At 43.8% G+C, this 21,903-nt stretch overlaps 2 protein-coding genes across 2 annotated transcripts; both read right to left on the bottom strand.

The window, feature by feature from the left end:
* Positions 1-2,930: 2,930 nt before the first annotated feature.
* LOC111979963 (protein phosphatase 1 regulatory subunit 14A) lies at positions 2,931-12,780 on the bottom strand. Its single transcript, XM_070449729.1, has 5 exons — positions 12,440-12,780; positions 8,232-8,304; positions 8,067-8,098; positions 7,623-7,681; positions 2,931-3,512 (listed from the first exon to the last, which is right to left on the bottom strand). Exons 1-5 carry the CDS (start codon positions 12,704-12,706, stop codon positions 3,308-3,310), a joined length of 636 nt encoding a protein of 211 aa, XP_070305830.1. The 5' UTR covers positions 12,707-12,780; the 3' UTR covers positions 2,931-3,307.
* A 580-nt stretch (positions 12,781-13,360) lies between these two features.
* Positions 13,361-21,261, bottom strand: LOC111981771 (delta-like protein B). The gene is made up of 7 exons (XM_024013203.2): positions 21,004-21,261; positions 20,665-20,904; positions 20,498-20,555; positions 20,120-20,377; positions 18,964-19,325; positions 18,399-18,615; positions 13,361-15,945 (listed from the first exon to the last, which is right to left on the bottom strand). The coding sequence occupies exons 1-7, from the start codon at positions 21,052-21,054 to the stop codon at positions 15,224-15,226; spliced, it is 1,908 nt and encodes a 635-aa protein (XP_023868971.1). The 5' UTR covers positions 21,055-21,261; the 3' UTR covers positions 13,361-15,223.
* Positions 21,262-21,903: the final 642 nt, after the last annotated feature.

Raw genomic sequence — 21,903 nt, 5'->3', positions numbered from 1 at the left:
TGCCCAACTCGGAGAGGGTGAGGAGGAGGATCTGATGATTCACAGTATCGAAGGCAGCCGATAGGTCTAGAAGGATGAGAGCAAGAGAGAGAGTTAGCTTTAGCAGTGCGGAGCGCCTCCGTGATACAGAGAAGAGCAGTCTCAGTTGAATGACTAGTCTTGAAACCTGACTGATTTGGATCAAGAAGGTCATTCTGAGAGAGATAGCAGGAGAGCTGGCCAAGGACGGCACGTTCAAGAGTTTTGGAGAGAAAAGAAAGAAGGGATACTGGTCTGTAGTTGTTGACATCGGAGGATCGAGTGTAGGTTTCTTCAGAAGGGGTGCCACTCTCGCTCTCTTAAACGGAAGGGACGTAGCCAGCGGTCAGGGATGAGTTGATGAGCGAGTTGAGGTAAGGGAGAAGGTCTCCGGAAATGGTCTGGAGAAGAGAGGAGGGGATAGGGTCAAGCGGGCAGGTTGTTGGGCGGCCGGCCGTCACAAGACGCGAGATTTCATCTGGAGAGAGAGGGGAGAAAGAGGTCAGAGCACAGGGTAGGGCAGTTGTAGCAGAACCAGCGCGTGTCGTTTGACTTAGCAAACGAGGATCGGATGTCGTCGACCTTCTTTTCAAAATGGTGACGAAGTCATCTGCAGAGAGGGAGGAGGGGGGGGGGGGGGAGGAGGATTCAGGAGGGAGAGGAAGGTGGCAAAGAGCTTCCTAGGTTAGAGGCAGATGCTTGGAATTTAGAGTGGTAGAAAGTGGCTTTAGCAGCAGAGACAGAGGAGGAAAATGTAGAGAGGAGGGAGTGAAAGGATGCCAGGTCCGCAGGGAGGCGAGTTTTCCTCCATTTCCGCTCGGCTGCCCGAGCCCTGTCTGTGAGCTCGCAATGAGTCGTCGAGCCACGGAGCGGGAGGGGAGGGACCGAGCCGGCCTGGAGGATAGTGGACATAGAGAGTCAAAGATGCAGAAAGGAGGAGAGGAGGGTTGAGGGAGGCAGAGTCAGGAGATAGGTGGAGAAGGTTTGAGCAGAGAAGAGATGATAGGATGGAAGAGGAAGAAGTAGCGGGGGAGAGAGAGGCGGTAGTGGACGGCGCGATACCATCCGAGTAGGGGCAGTGTGGGAAGTGTTGGATGAGAGCGAGAGGGAAAAGGATACAAGTAGTGGTCGGAACTTGGAGGGAGTTGCAATGAGGTTAGTGGAAGAACAGCATCTAGTAAAGATGAGGTCAAGCGGATTGCCTGCCTTGTGAGTAGGGGGGGAAGGTGAGAGGGTGAGGTCAAAAGAAGAGAGGAGTGGAAAGAAGGAGGCAGAGAGGAATGAGTCAAAGGTAGACGTGGGAGGTTAAAGTCGCCCCAGAACTGTGAGAGGTGAGCCCGTCCTCAGGAAAGGAGCTTATCAAGGCATCAAGCTCATTGATGAACTCTCCYAGGGAACCTGGAGGGCGATAAATGATAAGGATGTTAAGCTTGAAAGGSCTGGTAACTGTGACAGCATGGAATWCAAAGGAGGCGATAGACAGATGGGTAAGGGGAGAAAGAGAGAATGACCACTTGGGAGAGATGAGGATCCCGGTGCCACCACCCCGCTGACCAGAAGCTCAATAATTAATAATTATTAATTATTAAAGTGTGGGAATAAGCTCATGCCAGACTTAGCCTACGTTTAACCTCTCCCTACATTAAGTCCATATGTTCATGACTCGAGTCATAGAAATCATGTCAAATTATGTTTCCTACAGAATACGTTTTGACAAGATTTTGAGTGATGAAATACATTTCAAAATATTCTATAAAAGATATTTTGAGTGTCAAAGACTCCAGTGGTCATACATAATTCATAGATTTACCAAACATGATTCTATGTTTCATTATTCCTGGTATATACTACTGGTTATGATTGCAGACAGGGCCCAGAGAATGGATGGTGCAATATTGAATTAGTCATATTTGGATTAAGTGCATGCATGGGGATGTCCACGTCACTCAGAGATATGCACATGCTGTAGAGATACACCTAACAGACTGAAACTTCACTGTTGTAGGTATAATACAGCTAGTGCTATCTAGACCTGCGCTGGCAAACAAATCCATTGCATTAGCTACTTAAATGTGAAGTAAACTCAACTGAGGAGTAATAGAGAATGGAGACTTTTAACTTGAATACGTGCAGAATACCTCTTTCCGGTTTCCCTGACTTCTGTTTTTTTTATATACTGTGTTATGCTTGTTGAGTAGCATTCCTCACAGACCGTTCCGCGTACGTTATTTTTTGTTGGTGAGATTAAACTGATAAAACTCTGAAAAGGTATTAAGGTACGTCAGAATTGCAACACAAGATTTGCTCAAGCCTAAAATGTTAGTCCGTAATCGTAACATGGTGATTATCTGTTCAAAGATTTTTTTAAATCATGTTTACGTTTAATGTTTCACACGTGGCTTTTCTTACGATCCTGACAATAAGTACGTTCAACCTTTTGGCGGCTATCTCCATAGATATTCCCCCTTAAAAGATTACATGCCTGACCCAGCCCTGGCATGTCATGCAGACAAGCATGTACAAAAGAAGGACGGACGTACTGTAGGCTACGTCACATGCAAGCCCAGAGTAGTAACACTGTCGCCTCTTTTTGAACTAGAGCCAAAGATAAACTGCCTAGAACAGTGCATATGACAACCATAGAAAGAGGAGTTGCCTACAGCACATACAGATCTCCAGGCCCATATTCATAAAGCGTCCCAGAGTAAGAGTGCTGATCTAGGATTAAGTCCCTCTCTCTATTTAATCTTCTTCATTATGATCTAAATGGCAAAACAATATCCAAGATCAGCAATGCTACTGAATTCAGGACCTGGGACCAGGCTAGACATGCTGTTCTTTTAAAACCTTGTCTAAGCAGCCTATCTACAACATCTTTGTGAATGACAACAACAACGACAATACAGGCCCTATAGTGATTGACATATGTTTTATTTACCTCCATTTTAATATGATGAATTCATTTAATTCATTTAAATTCACTCAAAAATAAAGTTGGCAGTACAAACAAGAGGGCAAACTGGTAGGGGGCCATCACTGCCAAGATGACTGGGATGAAATGGGATGACTGGGAAACAAATTTACAGAAACATTCCCAAAATTCCCAGGTTTTCTAGAAATCCCGATTGTAGGATTCCCGGGAATACTTGGTTATTTGGTCCCTGCTTATTCCTTCCTGATTCCAGAAATTCTCCAACCGGAATTTATGGAAAACGTGGGAATTTTGGGAACATTTTCAGAGTTTTAGTAAGACCCTAGTCAGAGGTCATATGTCAGTGGTTTGGTGAGCTCAGGGGGTCTGGTGGGTGTGGGTTCGGGGCCAGTTGGGTCTGTTAAAGTGGTAGGGCTCATGGCGGTGCTGGGCGTGGTTGTAGTGGGAGGGGTGTTCGATGCCCTCGGTAGCCAGCTCCTCCTGCTTGTGAAGGCCCTCCAGCTTGACCAACAGCTCTCCGATGAAGGCCTGGCACGGAGGGACATATAGTAGCATCACGTACAGTACCAGTCAAAAGTTTGGACACACCTACTCATTCAAGGGTTTTTCTTTATTTTTACTATTTTCTACATTGTAGAATAATAGTAAAGACATCAAAACTATGAAAGAATCCATATAGAATCGTGTAGTAACCAAAAAAGTGTTAAACAAATCAAAATATATTTTAGATTCTTTAAAGTAGCCACCATTTGCCTTGATGACAGCTTTACACACTTGGCATTCTTTCAACCAGCTTTATGAGGTAATCACCTGGAATGCATTTCAATTAACAGGTGTGCCTTGTTAAAAGTAAATTTGTGGGCCTCCCGGGTGGCGCAGAGGGCTAGGGCACTGCATCGCAGCGCTAGCTGTGCCATCCGAGATTCTGGGTTCGCGCCCAGGCTCTGTCGCAGCCGGCAGCGACCTGGAGGTCCGTGGGGCGACGCACAATTGGCCTAGCGTCGTCTGGGTTAGGGAGGGTTTGGCCGGTAGGGATATCCTTGTCCCATCGCGCACCAGCAACTCCTGTGGCGGGCTGGGCGCAGTGCACGCTAACCAAGGTCGCCAGGTGCACGGTGTTTCCTCTTACACATTGGTGCGGCTGGCTTCCGGGTTGGATGCGCGCTGTGTTAAGAAGCAGTGCGGCTTGGTTGGGTTGTGTTTCAGAGGACGCATGGATTTCGACCTTGCTCTCTCCCGAGCCCGTACGGGAGTTGTAGCGATGAGACAAGATAGTAATTACTAACAATTGGATACCACAAATTTGGAGAGAAAAAGGGGGTAAAAAGAAAAGAAAAAGAAAAGTTAATTTGTGGAATTTCTTTCCTTCTTAATGCGTTTGAGCCAATCAGTTGTGTTGTGTTGTGGTATACAGAAGATAGCCCTATTTGGTAAAAGTCCATATTATGGCAAGAACAGCTCAAATAAGCAAAGAGACATGAAGGTCAGCCAATCCGGAAAATTTGAAGAACTTTAAACGTTTCTTTAAGTGCAGTCACAAAAATCATCAAGCGCTGTGATGAAACTGGCACTCATGAGGACCGCCACAGGAAAGGAAGACCCAGAGTTACCTCTGCTGCAGAGGATACGTTCATTAGAGTTAACTGCACCTCAGATTGCAGCCCAAATAAATGGTATTTGATACCATTCCACCTATTCCACTCCAGCCATTACCACGAGCCTGTCCTGCCCAATTAAGGTGCCACCAACCTCCTGTGATAAGTAATGTTTTGTATTTTTCCCTTTCACATTAGATACATACACTGTGTCACACCTTGATCTGTTTCACCTGTCTTTGTGCTTGTCTCCACCCCCCTCCAGGTGTCGCCTATCTTCCTCATTATCCCCAGTGTATTTATACATGTGTTCTCTGTTTGTCTGTTGCCAGTTCATCTTGTCAGGTCATACCAGTGTGTTTCCCATCTCCCTGCTTTCTCAGGTTCTGTTTCCCTGGTTCTGACCATTCTGCCTGCACTGATCCTGAGCCTGCCTGCCGTTCTGTACCTGCGTGACGTTGACCCGTTTACAAACCTCTGCCTGTCATAAACCCCGAGTCTGCTTACTGTTCTGTACCTTATTGAGTCTGCCCTGGATTACGGACCTCTGTCTGCCTTTGACCTGTTTTTTGCCTGCCCCCTGTTCGGGTCAATAAACATCTGTGACTCCAGCTGTCTGCATCTGGGTATTATCCTGAGTTCTGATACACTGAACAAAAATACAAATGCAACTTGTAAAGTTTTGGTCCCATTTTCATGAGATGAAATAAAAGATCCCAGAAATTATCCATATGCACAAAAAGCTTATTTCTCTCAAATACTGTGCACAAATTTGTTTACATCCCTGTTAGTGAGCATTTCTCCTTTGCCAAGATAATCCATCCACCTGACAGGTGTGGCATATCAAGCAGCTGATTAAAAAGCATTACCATTACACAGTTGCACCTTGTGCTGGGGACAATAAAAGGCCACTCTAAAATGCCACAGATGTCTCAAGTTTTGATGAAGTGTGCAATTGGCATGCTGACTGCAGGAATGTCCACCAGAGCTGTTGCCAGAAATAGTCATGTTAATTTATCTGCCATAACCCACTTCCAACGTTGTTTTAGAGAATTTGGCAGTATGTCCAACTGGCCTCACAACCGCAGATCACGTGTATGGCGTTGTGTGGGCAAGCGGTTTTCTGATGTCAACGTTGTGAACAGAGTGCCCCATGGTGGCGTTGGTGTTATGGTATGGGCAGGCATAAGCTACGGACAATGAACACAATTGCATTTTATTGATGGCAATTTGAATGCACAGAAATACTGTGACGTTTTTTTGGCCCAGATGCTGTATTCCTGATATCTGTATTCCAGGTCATGTGAAATCCATAGATTAGGGCCTAATAAATGTATTTCAATTGACTGATTTCCTCATATGAACTGTAACTCAGTAAAATCTTTGAAATTGTTGCACGTTGCATTTATATTTTTCTTCAGTATAGATAATACATAGATAGGAATTAGAGTGGGAGACGGAAAATAGAGAAGTCTCAACCCCAGCCACTCTAGGTTTGGTCTCTAGACCACCTGGATTCACCATGGTGTGCTCTGTAGTGTGTGTGTGTGTGTGTGTGTGTGTGTGTGTGTGTGTTGTGTTGTGTGTGTGGTGTGTGTGTGTGTGTGTGTGTGTGTGTGTGTTGTGTGTGTGTGTGTGTGTGTGTGTGTGTGTGTGTGTGTGTGTGTGTGTGTGTGTGTGTGTGTGTTAGAAGCGTGTGTTTGGAAAGCGGTGTTGTGGAAGCGTGTGTGTGTGCATGCCAGAGTATGAGATCGGAGCGGAGTTGGAGCGAGCCCAATTTGACTGGGGTGGGGAGCGAGATTCCCAAAGGCTGGAGCATCGGCCTTCTCGCCTGCTCCAATTTTGCTCCATTAGCACTCACTTCATGAGCTCAGGGCATGCCCGCCCCAGCATGTATTTGTAGTTTGCTTGTCGTAGACTACAAATGCATGTGCTAAATCAAGGTGACTTACAAAAAGGAGGACCAAGAGCAAGAGAGGGAGTACAGTGATGTAGTGTCCACAGCTAAAGAATCATTGTGGAATCTGAAAAGACACGTATCCCAAAAGCATGATTGTGTACTTACTAAGAACTTACATGCTAAAAGAAAGGAACGAGGTGGATAGATAACTAGGTGTGTCATTGTAGCAAAGTATTTATAAACAAAACTCTGATCTCTTAAACGTTTAATTCATTTTTGTTCTATTATCTATATAATTGGCCATAATTGATTTTGGCCCATTAGGCCTGGTATACCCTAACCCTTACCCTACTTTCAAGGAGCTTTCAGTTTTGATTGGGTTATTTTGCCTAAAAACTTTTAGGCCTACCTATAGAAAAACAACAAAAAAACAACTCTGCCTCTCTGCCCAACCTGGCAAAAGTGGCCAAAGGAGTGTTTAGCATCCCCAGTGGTTCTGCAAGTGTGGAGAGGATATTCTCTGCTGCTGGCCGGCTCTCCAGCGACCATCGCATGAGCCTGAAGCCACAGACTGGCCTAACTCGTGTCTCTAAAAACTAATTTAAAAAAGATTCTAAGGCACTAATAAGGCATTTTTCATTTAATTTGTATTTAAGTCACATCCTATATACATAATTTATAGACTATAATGATTTAATACAACAAAATGCTGAGGGTTTTATGTCCTTACCAGCCTATTGTGTCGCACTTGCAAATGCTTCACAATCTATTTCTTTGTAGGCTATAGCCTTGAAAAAATTGAAATAATATAGCCTAAATAATTCATCTTCATTCCTTCTTAGGCTCGCTGTCTGGCTCCTGACCTATTTAGTGTTTATATGCTGTTTAATATGACATGTAGCCTATTTGAAACTATGTTCGCTTCTTACATTCAGTTATCATATTTATTCACATACTTTTCATTCAAATCCATTTGGTTTGGTTTCAATACTTTAAAAACCAATTGGTAGGTCCAGGTAGTCACACAAATAGATGGGTGTTGGTTCAATTGTGATTTTTTTTTTCTCCCTGTGAGTGTGGAGCGGTTTTTAGCTGAGCGGTAGGAAAGGACAAGGAGCGCCAGAAGCACCACTCCATGAGTGATGAGCGGGATTTCCAACAGCTCAACTGTGCTCACATGCTCTGGTGCATGCGCATGCGTGTTTGGGCCTGAGCAGGCCAGTGTCCAAATAGGTCCTTTGTTACAGCAGGGAACAGGGGGAAAAAGAGAAGAGAAGAAATAGGGAAGAGAGAGAGAGAAGGCTAGGACAGACGGTCATTGTAAGGCATGTGGAGTGACAGTGGAAGGAGGTGTCAGACACTGCTGCCTCCTATCGAGGCATACAGTGTGTGTGTGTGTGTGTGTGTGGTTGTGTGTGTGTGTGGTTTGTGTGTGTGTGTGTGTGTGGGTGTGTGTGTGTGTGTGTGTGTGTGTGTGTGTGTGTGGTGTGTGTGTGTGTGTGTGTGTGTGTGTGTGTGTGTGTGTGGTTGTGTGGTGTTTGTATGTAGAAAGACTAAATAAAAAGGTATGACTTAATATCATGATTATTCCATATCATAAAACATTAGGGTAAAACAATACCTCTGTGTGTTGCTGCATGTCTGAAGGATCTCCTGATGGTGAACAGAGTTTAAAGAGAGATCATTCCTAGTATCAAAAAATTCCAGCAGTAAAATTATCTGTCAAAGTCTGGTTGGTCTCAGTCTATGATCAGAAAAATTTGGGTGGGGCGGGCCTACCTTTAACTTTTCACTCGCTCCTCATCGCTAGCCAGGTCTAACAGATGATCAATGTTTACCTCATCTGGCATGTCATCCTCCTGCAAAACACAAGTCGGAAGTTTACATACACTAGGTTGAGTCATTAAAAACTCGTTTTTCAACCACTCACAAATTTCTTGTTAACAAACTATAGTTTTGACAAGTCGGTTAGGACATCTACTTGAGCATGACACGAGTAATTCTTCCCAAAATTGTTTAAGGACAGATTATTTCACTTATAATCATTGTATCACAATTCCAGTGGGTCAAAGTTTACATACACTAAGTTGACTGTGCCTTTAAACAGCTTGGAAAATTCCAGAAAATGATGTCATGGCTTTAGAAGCTTCTGATAGGCTCATTGACATCATTTGAGTCAATTGGAGGTGTACTGTGGACGTATTTCAAGGCCTACCTTCAAATCAGTGTTTCTTGCTGACATCATGGGAAAATCAAAAGAATCAGCCAAGACCTCAGAAAATAAATTGTAGACTTCCACAAGTCTGCTTCATCCTTGCGAGAAATTTCCAAACGCCTGAAGGTACCACGTTCATCTGTACAAACAATAGTACGCAAGTATAAACAATGGGACCACGCAGCCGTCATACGCTCAGGAAGGAGCGCGTTCTATCTACTAGAGAGAACGCACTTTGCGAAAAGTGCGAATCAATCCAGAACAAAAGCAAAGGACCTGTTGAAGATGCTGGAGGAAACAGGTACAAAGTATCTATATCCACAGTAAAAACGAGTCCTATATCGACATAACCTGAAAGGCCGCTCAGTAAGGAAGAAGCCACTGCTCCAAAACCGCCATAACAACACACACACACGGTTTGCAACTGCACATGGGGCAAAGTCCTCTGGTCTGATGAAACAAAAATAGAACTGTTTGGCCATAATGACCATCGTTATGTTCGGAGGAAAGGGGGGGAGGGATTGCAAGCCAAAGAAACCATCCCAACCGTGAAGCACGGGGTGCAGCATCATGTTGTGGGGGTGCTTTGCTGCAGGAGGGACTGGTGCACTTCACAAAATAGATGGCAGGAAAATTATGTGGATATATTGAAGCAACATCTCACGACATCAGTCAGGAAGTCAAAGCTTGGTCACAAATGGGTCTTTCAAATGGACAATGACCAAGCAAACTTCCAAAGTTATGGCAAAATGGCTTAAGGACAACAAGTCAAGGTATTGGAGTGGCCATCACAAAGCCCTGACTCAATCCTATCAGAAAATTTGTGGAGAATGTCAAAAGCGTGTGCGAGCAAGGAGGCCTACAAACCTGACTCAGTTACACCAGCCCTGTCAGGAAGAATGGGCCAAAATTCACACAACTTATTGTGGGAAGCTTGTGGAAGGCTACCCGAAACATTTGACTCAAGTTAAACAATTTAAAGGCAGTGCTACCAAATAATAATTGAGTGTATGTAAACTTCTGACCCACTGGGAATGTGATGAAAGAAATAAAAGTTTAAATAAATCATTCTCTCTACTATTATTCTGACATTTCACATTCTTAAAATAAAGTGGCGATCCTAACTGACCTAAAACAGGGAATTTTTACTTGGATTAAATGTCAGGAATTGTGAAAATCTGAGTTTTAATGTATTTGGCTAAGGTGTATGTAAACTTCTGACTTCAACTGTATATTAAAAACGCACACACATGTATACTGTATATTATCAGAGTAGAAAAGTAATAGTAGCAATGTCCATGTATCCAACTCTCCAAACTGTATCAGTGGCCTAGCCAGACAGAACAGAACTCTGTTGTTCCAGACCAGTTGAAGATCAGCCTCCTCTCCACACAACTGCTCTGAATTGCCGGCCTGGTACCAGTTCGACTTCTGGGTGGCTGGATTTCACAGTCATAAAATCCATAAAAATTCTCTGTTAAGGGCATATCCTAAAATGATAGTTGCTGACATTATTGTTTATCTGATCTAATGCTTAGGTGAGATCAGGCATGGGCCAACAAGGTGCACTTGTGGCCCTAAAGGGTTGAATGTCCTGCTTTACACTAGTAGTGTACTAAAATCAAATCAAATCAAAGTTTATTTGTCAAATGCGCCAAATACAACAGGTGTAGACCTTACCGTGAAATGCTTACTTACAAGTCCTTAACCAACAATACAGTTAAGAAAATAGAACGTACTAAAAAAAAAATACTAAAACTAAAGTTAAAAAAATACAAAATAAAATAAAAAGTAAGCTGTCATCAATGCAAAGGGTGTCTACTTAGAAGAATCTAAAATCTAAAATATATTTTGATTTGTTTAACACTTTTTGGATTACTACATGATTCCATATGTGTTATTTCATAGTTTTGATGTCTTCATTATTATTCTACAATGTAGAAAATAGTAAAAAATAAAGAAAAACCTGTCACGTGTGCTCCCTCTCCGGCCTCTAGGTCATCAGGCTGCTCGTTATGGCGCACACCTGTCACCATCATTACGTGTACCTGAACGTCATCAGACTCACCTGGACTCCATCACCTTCTTGATTACCTGCCCTACATATGTCACTCCCTTTGGTTCCTTCCCCAGATGTGATTGTTTCTGTTCCTGTGTAATTTCTGTGTGTTGTTCGTGGTTCTTTTTTTATATTATGGTGTGTTTATTTATTAAAGCACCTGAACTTGCTTCCTGACTCTCAGTGCACATCGTTACAAAACCCTTAAATGAGTAGGTGTGTTCCAAACTTTTGACTGGTACTGTAGGTCAAGGATGGCAGGAAGCTTGCAGTATTGTTACAAGGTTACAAGGTTATTGTTACAAGGTGCAGTATTGTTACAAGATGTGTGTCCAAAATTGCAGCCTATTCCCTATATAGTACATAACTTTGACCATAGAGCTCTGGTCAAAAGTAGTGCACTACATAAGGAATAGGGTGACATTTCAGATGCAGACAAGAACACGGAGCAGAATGTTATATTTTGACATTTTAATAATTTATCAGACACTTTTACCCAGAGCGACTTACAGGAGCAATTAGGGTTAAGTGCCTTCCTCAAGGGCACATTGACAGATGCTTCACCTAGTTGGCTTAGGAATTTGAACCAGCAACTTTTTGGTTACTGGCCCAACGCTCTTTACCGCTAGGCTCCCTGCCACTAGGACACCTGTATCCCCAAACCCAAAACATCAGAGCAGAACATCTGGCTAGTGATGTCACATGGCCAGCTGCAGTATGTTTACCCTACCTCAAGGAGTATTAACCCCATCCTCTGTACGTTCTCTTCCTGTTTCTCATCCTTCATCCCTCATACCCTCTCTGTAAGGGAGGGAATGAGGGATGAAGTTCCATTTCTGTTCCTTTCCCTTTTTCCAAGTGGCCATGTAAGGCAGTGAGTTAGCATCCCCCAGCCACCATGTATACATGTGTCTCTGTCAGGAGGCGGCTGCTACAGTGGTGGACAGTGGTGGCTCAAGACTTAAGCTACATCTGACATGGCACGTTATTCCCTAGTGCACTACCCATAGATCCCTGGTCAAAAGTAGTGAACTATAGGGAATAGGGTGGCATTTTGGACAGAGCCTTAGTCCACAGTGCACCTTGCATCTTCTCCAGTCCTTTTATGGACACTGTGCCCTCTCATAACATACATATTGTATACACCTTGTATATACATCTCATATACCACACCCACAACAATGTGCAAGTCTGCTTAGTCCTGTTAAGGACTACGCAGAACAGCTGGTTTAGAAATGCCTCTGTAATTTCAAGTGCAAGTTATTGTGTTGGAATATACTATAGTAGTTATTCTACATTGTTTGTGTCCCAGAGGAGTGTTCATTTGTCTGCCTGTTAGACATGGGTTATAAAGCCCTGTAATACCCTCAGTGCTGCGAAAAGTACAAGTTTAATGTTGAGATCCATGTGTTATGTACAGTGTGTCTTTACAGAGCACAAACCCAGCCCTTTTTATATGAATATCCAACTCAAAGCCTTGTTTTTAAACATAAAGTGAACTATTTTTTTAAATCAAATTCTATTGATTTAGGCAAAGGTGAAAGAGCAAAGTTCTCATTCTTAAAGGATGGGAAACTTTCAGATAATATTGCCTGATTAGAAAGTTAACTTGCCATGATACCCAAAATCTCTTAACAGTCTGAAACCTATTGCCTGAGCGCTTACATGACACTTTGTGTGGTGACCATTATTATGATCCATAGGCTATGACGGCACTCACTTTGCTCAAGTACAGCTCATCCAAGCAGTCATCGATCCATTTCTCCACGTCTAGTCGTCTCTGTAGCTCCTTTCTGTTGTATTTCACAGTCACTCGAGCTTGTCTCTTCTGAAGGTTGACTCCGTGTTCTCGACACGTTTCCAAATCTGATGAGTGGACTTCATCTGCTCGCATCCGTCCGACCCTGTCGGCTGCCATGTCTGGTCTGAATGGTTCCCAAGCAAATGGGAGCTTGAAACACTGTGTGGGTTGAAGCGAGAATGTCATTGTGGATTCGACAACATTCAATGTAGCAAACCTAAAACAGTCTTCGGATTCTAGTTTCACCTTTTTCCTGCGGAAGCGCACCGGAAAAAAGCGCATAGTAAAAAGTGACCGAAACATTGTAGGTTGGTAAACCAACACAGACAGAAATTGGGACAGATTCTGGTAAATATATATATATATTATAGAAACATGTGTTTGAGCAAGCGTTCGAATAATTTTGCTAATTGGGTAGGCCTACCTTGCGTACATTATGCAATGGCAGGTTACTTCACATTTTATACCAATCGTTTTACAAAAACCCCTCATTATAGGCTTATTTTCAAACCCAGCCAAATATGCATATGTAAACATTTGAATTGAATGACATTTATACCTTTGTCTATCATAGGGCCAACATGCTGTATGTTGATACTCAATCGATAGGTGACAAAAGCTGAAGATTTTGTAGTTTTTATTCAACACAAACAAAAAACTTTTTTTTTTTAGCAAATGCCTGACAAACTAACTTTGGCATGAACATTACACTGGCTGTTCTTCAGAAACAGCAATACTCATGATCCGTGTATCAAAGTCACATGTTCATTGATTTCAGGTCATAAATAATTTCCCCGGAATATTCCTGGTGTATTTAGAATACACAGAATAACAAAGATGTAGAACAAGTTGTTTATTTAGGAGCACATAAATATATCTCTGAATTTGTGACAAAAGGAAAACATTTTACATATAAACTCAGCAAAAAAAAGAAACGTCCTCTCACTGTCAACTGTGTTTATTGTCAGCAAACTTAACGTGTAAATATTTGTATGAACATAAGATTCAACAACTGAGACAAACTGAACAAGTTCCACAGACATATGACTAACAGAAATGGAACAATGTGGCCCTGAACAAAGGGGGGGGGGGTCAAAATCAAAAGTAACAGTCAGTATCTGGTGTGGCCACCAGCTGCATTTAGTACTGCAGTGCATCTCCTCCTCATGGACTGCACCAGATTTGCCCGTTCTTGCTGTGAGATGTTACCCCATTCTTCCAAGGCACCTGCAAGTTCCCGGACATTTCTGGGGGGAAATCGCCCTAGCCCTCACCCTCCGAACCAACAGGTCCCAGACGTGCCCAAGGTGGGTTTGTGCCTACAGGCGACATTGTTGCCGGTGATGTCTGGTGAGGACCTGCCTTACAACAGGCCTACAAGCCCTCATACCTGCCTCTCTGTCTATTGCACAGTCTGAGCACTGATGGAGGGATTGTGCATTCCTGGTGTAATTCTGGCAGTTGTTGTTGCCATCCTGTAACCGTCCAGCAGGTGTGATGTTCGGATGTACCAACCCTGCGCAGGTGTTGTTACACGTGGTATGCCACTGCGAGGACGATCAGCTGGCCGTCCTGTCTCCCTGTAGCGCTGTCTTAGGCGTCTCACAGTAAGGACATTGCAATTTATTGCCCTGGCCACATCTGCAGTCCTCATGCCTCCTTGCAGCACGTCTAAGGCATGTTCACGCAGATGAGCAGGGACCCTGGGCATCTTTCTTTTGCTGTTTTTCCAGAGTCAGTAGAAAGGCCTCTTTAGTGTCCTAAGTTTTCATAACTGTGACCTTAATTGCCTACCTTCTGTAAGCGTCATAACGACCGTTCCACAGGTGTATGTTCATTAATTGTTTATGGTTCATTGAACAGGCATGGGAAACAGTGTTTAAACCCTTTACAATGAAGAGCTGTGAAGTTATTTGGATTTTTACTAATTATCTTTGAAAGACAAGGTCCTGAAAAAGGGACGTTTCTTTTTTTGCTGAGTTTAATAAATAACATAAATAAAATGATGGTATAACGACTGATAGTTTCTTCTTAGGAAATGGTATGTTGACAAAATAATAGTTAATTTTAAAATGAAAAATATATATGTTTTATCTTTTGGAATTGCTAATATCAGAGTTCTGGTGAAATGAGCTAACAAACAAAAACAGTGGGAAAAGTCAATACAGCAAATATATTCATCTCCTTGAAGGTCATTGATAACAGTCTATTGTCTTCCAAAAAGGTACAGGTCAGAGAATCAGGTCTGCCTGTATTTGGTTTAAATGGTTCTTCCAGAGTCATTTGGTCAATATCACTGTGTTGGAGGAAGTGCAATGATAGGTCAGTGTCCATCGTATGTAGTTATGTGGTATTGGTAGTCATCTCTTTGGGTTATTTGACATGGAAGACCTTTCTCTGAGGAGATTTCCTAAAGTTCCCATACTTCAAGAGGTCATTTACTGTTCTTCATGACACAAGGTTGTTTTCCAACATATTTTTTCTTTGTTGTCAAAATGTGTAACAAACATTTTCAGAATGAGGGGAATAATTTCTAACCATTCAAGCAGTTTGTCTTTTTCTTCATTCACTTAACATTTCAAAAAGAGAGAAAAATAAGTGCTAACGATCCCTTGTTCTTCCTCACAGTTTTCGTCTCTCCCTCCCCAGGTGTTTGGCTGTTCAGTCTCCTTTTTCTGTCCATCTTGGGTCCAGGCCAGTGGCTCATCTCAGCCCAGCCCCGCTGTCCCCCCTCCAGAGGTAGTCCTGTCCAGGGGAGAATGAGTGGCGCTCCCCCCCAAGTCCCCGGCCCGTCCTGTCGTCTGTGGGTCTAAGCGATGCAAGTGATGCCATGCTGAGGCGCGGGTCGCTGTTGCTGATCTTGAACAGGCCACTAGCAGCCATGAAAGCCTCTCTCTCGCTGGGGAAGCGGTTGATCCCCGTCTTCAGGTCGTTGAACACCGCCGTGTCGTTCAGCTGCTTCCTGCCACTCAGCCGGCGCCGCCGCAGCACCACAATGCCCGTCGCCAGGCCAAGGGCGAGTAACGCCAGGACGCAGGAGGCTGTGAGGGCGGTGGAGGAAGGTTTATTGGTCAGTCGGGGGGCAGGATGGAAGCTGGGCTGCAGCGTGAACTCGCAGCTGGGTCCCATGAAACCCGGCGGGCACTGGCACACGGGCCCCGTGAAGTGGGTGAAGCAGGTGCCGCCATTCTGGCAGGGCTGGGCGCTGGCACCGCGGCCGCAGGCATCTGAGCGCAGGCTACAGTTCTTGCCGGCGTAGCCCAGTGTGCATGAGCAGGTGTAGTCGTCCACACCGTCCTGGCAGGTGCCAGCGTTCTGGCACGGCGCTGAAGCACAGTCGTCGATGTTGAACTGGCAGTTGGCGCCGGTAAAGCCAGAGTGGCAGCGGCACAGCACGCTTTGACCCAGGTCTAGACACTCACCACCTAGAAGACAACATTTCACACGGCGCCAATTAGTACACTGCAGCCTACCACATTCTGAAGTAGCGCAAGATGTGATACATGGGATCACACACTGTTGGCACTTCATGACATCATGAATTGATATACCCTGAAAACATGTATTAATTCATTGTTCTATCAGCCAAGTGAAGTACTTCATTATCAAGTACTTCAAGCAAGTGCAGGTGCGTACTTCAACCACTAGGTGTTGCCAGAACTAAGGCAAGATCCTCTCCATCCACTTTCACCTGTTTCCACTTTTTTGGGGAGCTGGTGGACCGTTTCAAATGCCTTGGCATAACCATCTCATTCGATCTGATATGGCCAGCCAACAAACGCTGTGATCAGAATGGTACAGCAGCGGCTCTATTTTCTGAGGCTACTGAAGAAGTTTAGCATGAGTACAGGCACTCAGTAGAGAGCATCCTGACTGGATCCATCAATGTGTGGTATGGTAACACCAATGCACAAGACTGCAAACGTTTTCAGAGGGTAGCACACACTGTAGAAAGAATCATTGGCACTACCCTCAGCGAGTACATCAATGCAGACAGATCCCTTACTAGGGCCCAAAAGACCCCAGCCACCCTGCGAGTGCACTATTCTCCCAGCTACCATCTGGGCGGGTTACAGGAGTATCAAGACCTCCACTACCAGGTTCAAGAATAGCTTAAACCAGAGTACAATCCTCCTTTTAAACCAAGCAACCTGGCTGCTGTTTTTCTCCTACTTTTGGAAGTTTACTTAAACAAGTTTTAATGACTCCAACCTAAGTGTTTCAACCACTCCACAAATTTCTTGTAAACAAACTATAGTTTTGACAAGTCGGTTAGGACATCTACTTTGTGCATGACAAGTAATTTTTCCAACAATTGTTTAGACTTGTTTAGATTATTTCACAATTCGTTGGTCAGAAGTTTACATACACTAAGTTGACTGTGCCTTTAAACAGCTTTGAAAATTCCAGAGAATTATGTCATGGCTTTAGAAGCTTCTGATAGGCTCATTGACAATCATTTGAGTCAATTGGAGGGGTACCTGTGGATGTATTTCAAGGCCTACCTTCAAACTCAGTGTTTCTTTGCTTGACATCATGGGAAAATCAAAAGAAATCAGCAAAGACCTCAGAAAAAACATTGTAGACCTCCACAAGTCTGCTTCATCCTTGCGAGAAAATTCCAAATGCCTGAAGGTACCACGTTCATCTGTACAAACAATAGTGTGCAAGTATAAACACCATGGAACCACGCAGTCATCAAACCGCTCAAGAAGGAGACGCGTTCTGTCTCCTAGAGATGAACGTACTGTGGTGGGAAAAGTTCAAATCAATCTCAGAACAGCCGCAAAGGACCTTGTGAAGATGCTGGAGGAAACAGGTACAAAAGTATCTATATCCACAGTAAAACGAGTCCTATATCAGCATAACTTGAAAGGCTGCTCAGCAAGGAAGAAGCCGCTGCTCCAAAACCGCCATAAAAGCCAGACTACGGTTTACAACTGCACATGGGGACAAAGATTGTACTTTTTGGAGAAATGTCCTCTGGTCTGATGAAACAAAAATAGAACCGTTTGGCCATAATGACCATCGTTATGTTCGGAGGAAAAAGGGGGACGCTTGCAAGCCGTTGAACACCATCCCAACCGTGAAGCATGGGGGTGGCAGCATCATGTTGTGCGGGTGCTTTGCTGCAGGAGGGACTGGTGCACTTCAAAATAGATGGCATCATGAGGCAGGAAAATTACCCATGCAAATCGGTCTTCCAAATGGACAATGACACCAAGCATACTTACAAAGTTGTGGCAAAATGGCTTAAGGACATCAAAGTCAAGGTATTGGAGTGGCCATCAAAGCCCTGACCTCAGTCTTATAGAAAATGTGTGGGCAGAACTGAAAAAGCGTGTGCGAGCAAGGAGGCCTACAAACCTGACTCAGTTACACCAGCTCTGTCAGGAGGAATAGGCCAAAATTCACCCAACTTATTGTGGGAAGCTTGTGGAAGGCTGCCCAAAACATTTGACCCAAGTTAAAAAAAAATGTAAAAGGCAATGCTACCAAATACTAATTGAGTGTATGTAAACTTCTGACCCACTAGGAATGTGATGAAATAAATAAAAGCTGAAATAAATTATTCTCTATTATTATTCTGACATTTACATTCTTAAAATAAAGTGGTGCTCCTAACTGACCTAAGACAGGAAATTTTACTCAGATTAAATGTCAGGAATTGTGAAAAACTGAGTTTATTGTATTTGGCTAAGGTGCATGTAAACATCCGACTTCAACATACTGTATGACTGAAAACATATTTTATTTTATTTTTACTGTACATGTCTATGTACTGTACTATATGTGAGAGTGCTCCAACAAAGAATTCCAACTACTTGGAAATAAACTATAAACTTCAATTTGAGCTTGATCCACTGCAGTCACTCACCATTCAGACAGGGGCTGTTGCTGCAACGGTCCAGTTTCTTCTCGCAGTTGGAGCCAGTGTAGGTGGGAGGGCAACGGCAAGTATAGCCCCCCGTCAGCATCTCCATGCAGGTGCCTCCATTGAAACAGGGCCCATCGGCACATGTCATGGCGATGATCTCACAGTTCTTCCCATAGAAGCCCTGGGGGCAGGTGCACGAGTAGTCATTCTCCAGGTCCTAAAGAGAGAGATGATTGTCATTGGAGTATTTTTGATAATGTCGAGAGAATTGTCATTAGACAGACACCTTGACTGAGCTTTGGCTTTTTACAATCCATAGATGAACCATGATTACTGATCATGTTTCTGACATTGTGTCTAATTTAAACATGTTTTACTGTGTTATGTTACACTGCGTTTGTACCTTGGGCACATTAACATTTTACCTTCAAATGGACAATTAAGGAAAAAAACAATAACATGGAATGCCAAAATAACTCAAAAAATATTGTTTAATTAACACCCCAAAATCTGAGCCAATATTTAACTACCCCCTACTACCCCTGTAAGCTGTAATATTACTCACATTGCAGCTGCCTCCGTTCTTGCAGGGGTTGCTGTCGCACTCGTTGGTCTCCAGCTCACAGTTGGTGCCACCGTAGCCCGGGCGGCAGATACAGGTGTAGCTTCCCTGGCCTGTGTTGGTACAGGTGGCACCGTTGGCACATGGCCGATGGTTGGTGCAGTAGTTGAGGTCCTGGTCGCAGAAGAGGCCGCCCCAGCCCTCCTTGCAGTCACACTGCCATGGCTGGACGCAGGTGCCATGGAGGCAGCCCGGGTAGCGCACACACTCGTTGCACGAGGGCCCCTGCCAACCCATTCTGCACTTGCAGTCCCCAGGGGCCTCACAGTAGCCATGCCTCGCGCTGCAGTCTGCCGAACAGATGGCTGGTGGGAGGAGGGGGGAGAGGGTGTGATTACAATGAATGGGCAGATTGGGCAGGCACGCATGCCCCCCCCAACTCTGTCTGAGCCCCCCCCACTGCCGGCCCTCCCAACTGTTTGTTAAGTATTAAACCAAGCAGCTGGTGAGCACTCCACCGTAGGAACAGAAGCCAGGACCTTCTTTTCGCCCTCTGCCACACACACAGCATCTCCAACATGTGTCCCTGGTGAGTCATGTTTCTTTCTCCCTTTGTTATAGGGGAACAAAGGGCAGATCGAACTCCACAAGCCTTCCTTACTATAAAGTCTATAAAGCAACACAACAGGAGGCTTTCTGAGATAAAAGTAGATACTTAAGGCTCATGCAATTATGCCTGTCTAAAATAGTAGAGTGGCTGGTTATGGGATTAAATTGAAATCCTTGAGGCAGAAGAGTAATCTTACTTTAGAATTAACTTGGCACAAACATTTTCATAAAATGTACAATTAAAATGTGTTGCACATGCTTAATTGTTGGTGTAATTATGTGTAGGCCTGTATGTACAAATTATTGCCACCAATCATTCAGGTCTATATACTGCCCTTGTGACACCTTCAAAGAGCATTAATTGTTTTCACTAAGGAGAATGCAAAAAATAGCATTTGCCTCATTTATCAATGAATCATTGTGTGCACTGTGCAGTCTATTTCCAATAGGCCTATACAGTGCAGACTGAGACAACCTGATTGACAGAATCTGAGTCTGGACAGTAATGTAGCCTAAAGTCATTGACGTTAACCAAGTAGATTGAACTTACGATCAGAACAGTAGTTGCCCTTCCAGCCCTCCAGACATTGTTTGTTCCCCTCCACGTCACAGGTGTAGTGGCCCAGAGTGTCGTCGCGGGGTCTGCAGTATTCGGCGCAGCTGTCGCCAAAGTAGTACTCGTCACAGAATGCGTGATAGGAGTAGCGCAGCTCGCTCTGCTCTCCGAAGTGGACGTCTTGAGACCAGTCCTCGCCTATGGCCAGTCTTCTTCTGGTAGCCAAGCGACTGACCAGGTTGTTTTGGTTGTCTGAAAAAATAAGGGAAAAAATAGTATTGTAGTAGCATATTGGCATACAGAATTTTTTTTAAGTAACAGGTAGGCTGTTTAAAAAAATGCTATAATAAGCCTACTGCAACAACACCTTACCTGTGTATTCTGTAGGGATTTCTGCGTTCCATGCTTCAATGATCAGCGAAAATGTTCCCTGTAAGAGGTAAATCCTGGATTAAAACGTTTATGCAAGAATGATAGAGTAACATAACATTTATATTTCCTTGTCTAACATTAGTATTTATGAATATAATATTATTTACCGGCCACTTAAAATGGAACGGTATTCTAATAGGAGCGCTGCTGGAAATTGAGGTCTGATCTGCGCGGATGACGTTGGTGTGTCCTGTTCCAAAAGTGCATGGTGGCTCCGCATGGATGACATCCTCTGAGTGTTTGAGACAAATTCTGAAAAATATGTGACAGTCCCTATGCCTTCTGCATATGCGCTGAGCAGTGTTGAACGAATGGACTTTCAACTCGAACACACCAGAAGATGATACCTGTCAAGAGAAGAGCGAATTGGACATTAGAGATATGCTGTGCATAAAGCACGGCAATATTGAATGGTTCCTTATTGTTAGGTTACACTTCGTACTTACCACTTGCACTACAGCCAAAGCAAAGACACATCTAAGAGGTAGCGAGGCCATTTCCGCCAGGTGTTTGGTTGGTAGCTATACAACAATTCGCAGGTGTTTGCATTTGTTGTGTCCAATAGAAATGTGACAGGCGCGTATTCCCAAAAACCCGGATAGAAAAAAATCCTTGCAGTCACACCATACAATTAGTATGAAAAGGTATAGCAGTCCTCGCTCTTCCCTATGTGCTGGTCTTCACTTGTTTTGGTTCTGGTGGTTAATGAGAGTGAATGAATTTTATACCCCTGATGCGCCCTGTCACGCGTCAGGAGGCGGGGCACGGTAAGACCCAAGGGACAACCACGACGCGTCGGATCATGTGTGTGGATTTGGTGCTGATTAAATTTATCAGCAAAAATAACATAAGGCCTATACTTAGAGCATAATCATATTGGAAGTGTGATTGGCACAATACACATTTTATACAGTTATACAGCTGCAACAAGCTGCGACAAACACTCAAACGGGACAGTTTTATTTCAATCTCTTCATTCAAAGACTCAATCATGGACACTCTTACTGACAGTTGTGGCTGCTTTGTGTGATGTATTGTTGTCTCTACCTTCTTGCTCTTTGTGCTGTTGTCTGTGCCCAATAATGTTTGTACCATGTTTTGTGCTGCTACCATGTTGTTATGCTGTTTTGCTACCATGCTGTGTTGTCATTTGTTTCTGCCTTCCTATGTTGTTGTCTTAGGTCTCTCTTTGTGTAGTGTTGTGTTGTGTCTCTTGTCGTGATGTGTGTTTTGTCATATATTTATATTATTGTTTTTATTTTTTAATCCCAGCCCGGTCCCCACAGGAGGCCTTTTGCCTTTTGCCTTTTGATAGGCGATCATTGTAAATAAGAATGTAGAATGTG

Source organism: Salvelinus sp. IW2-2015, linkage group LG20, assembly GCF_002910315.2.
Source record: "Salvelinus sp. IW2-2015 linkage group LG20, ASM291031v2, whole genome shotgun sequence".
Lineage (NCBI taxonomy): Eukaryota > Metazoa > Chordata > Actinopteri > Salmoniformes > Salmonidae > Salvelinus > Salvelinus sp. IW2-2015.
Note: the sequence above shows the minus strand (reverse complement) of the source record. Positions and strands in the feature narration are given on the sequence as shown.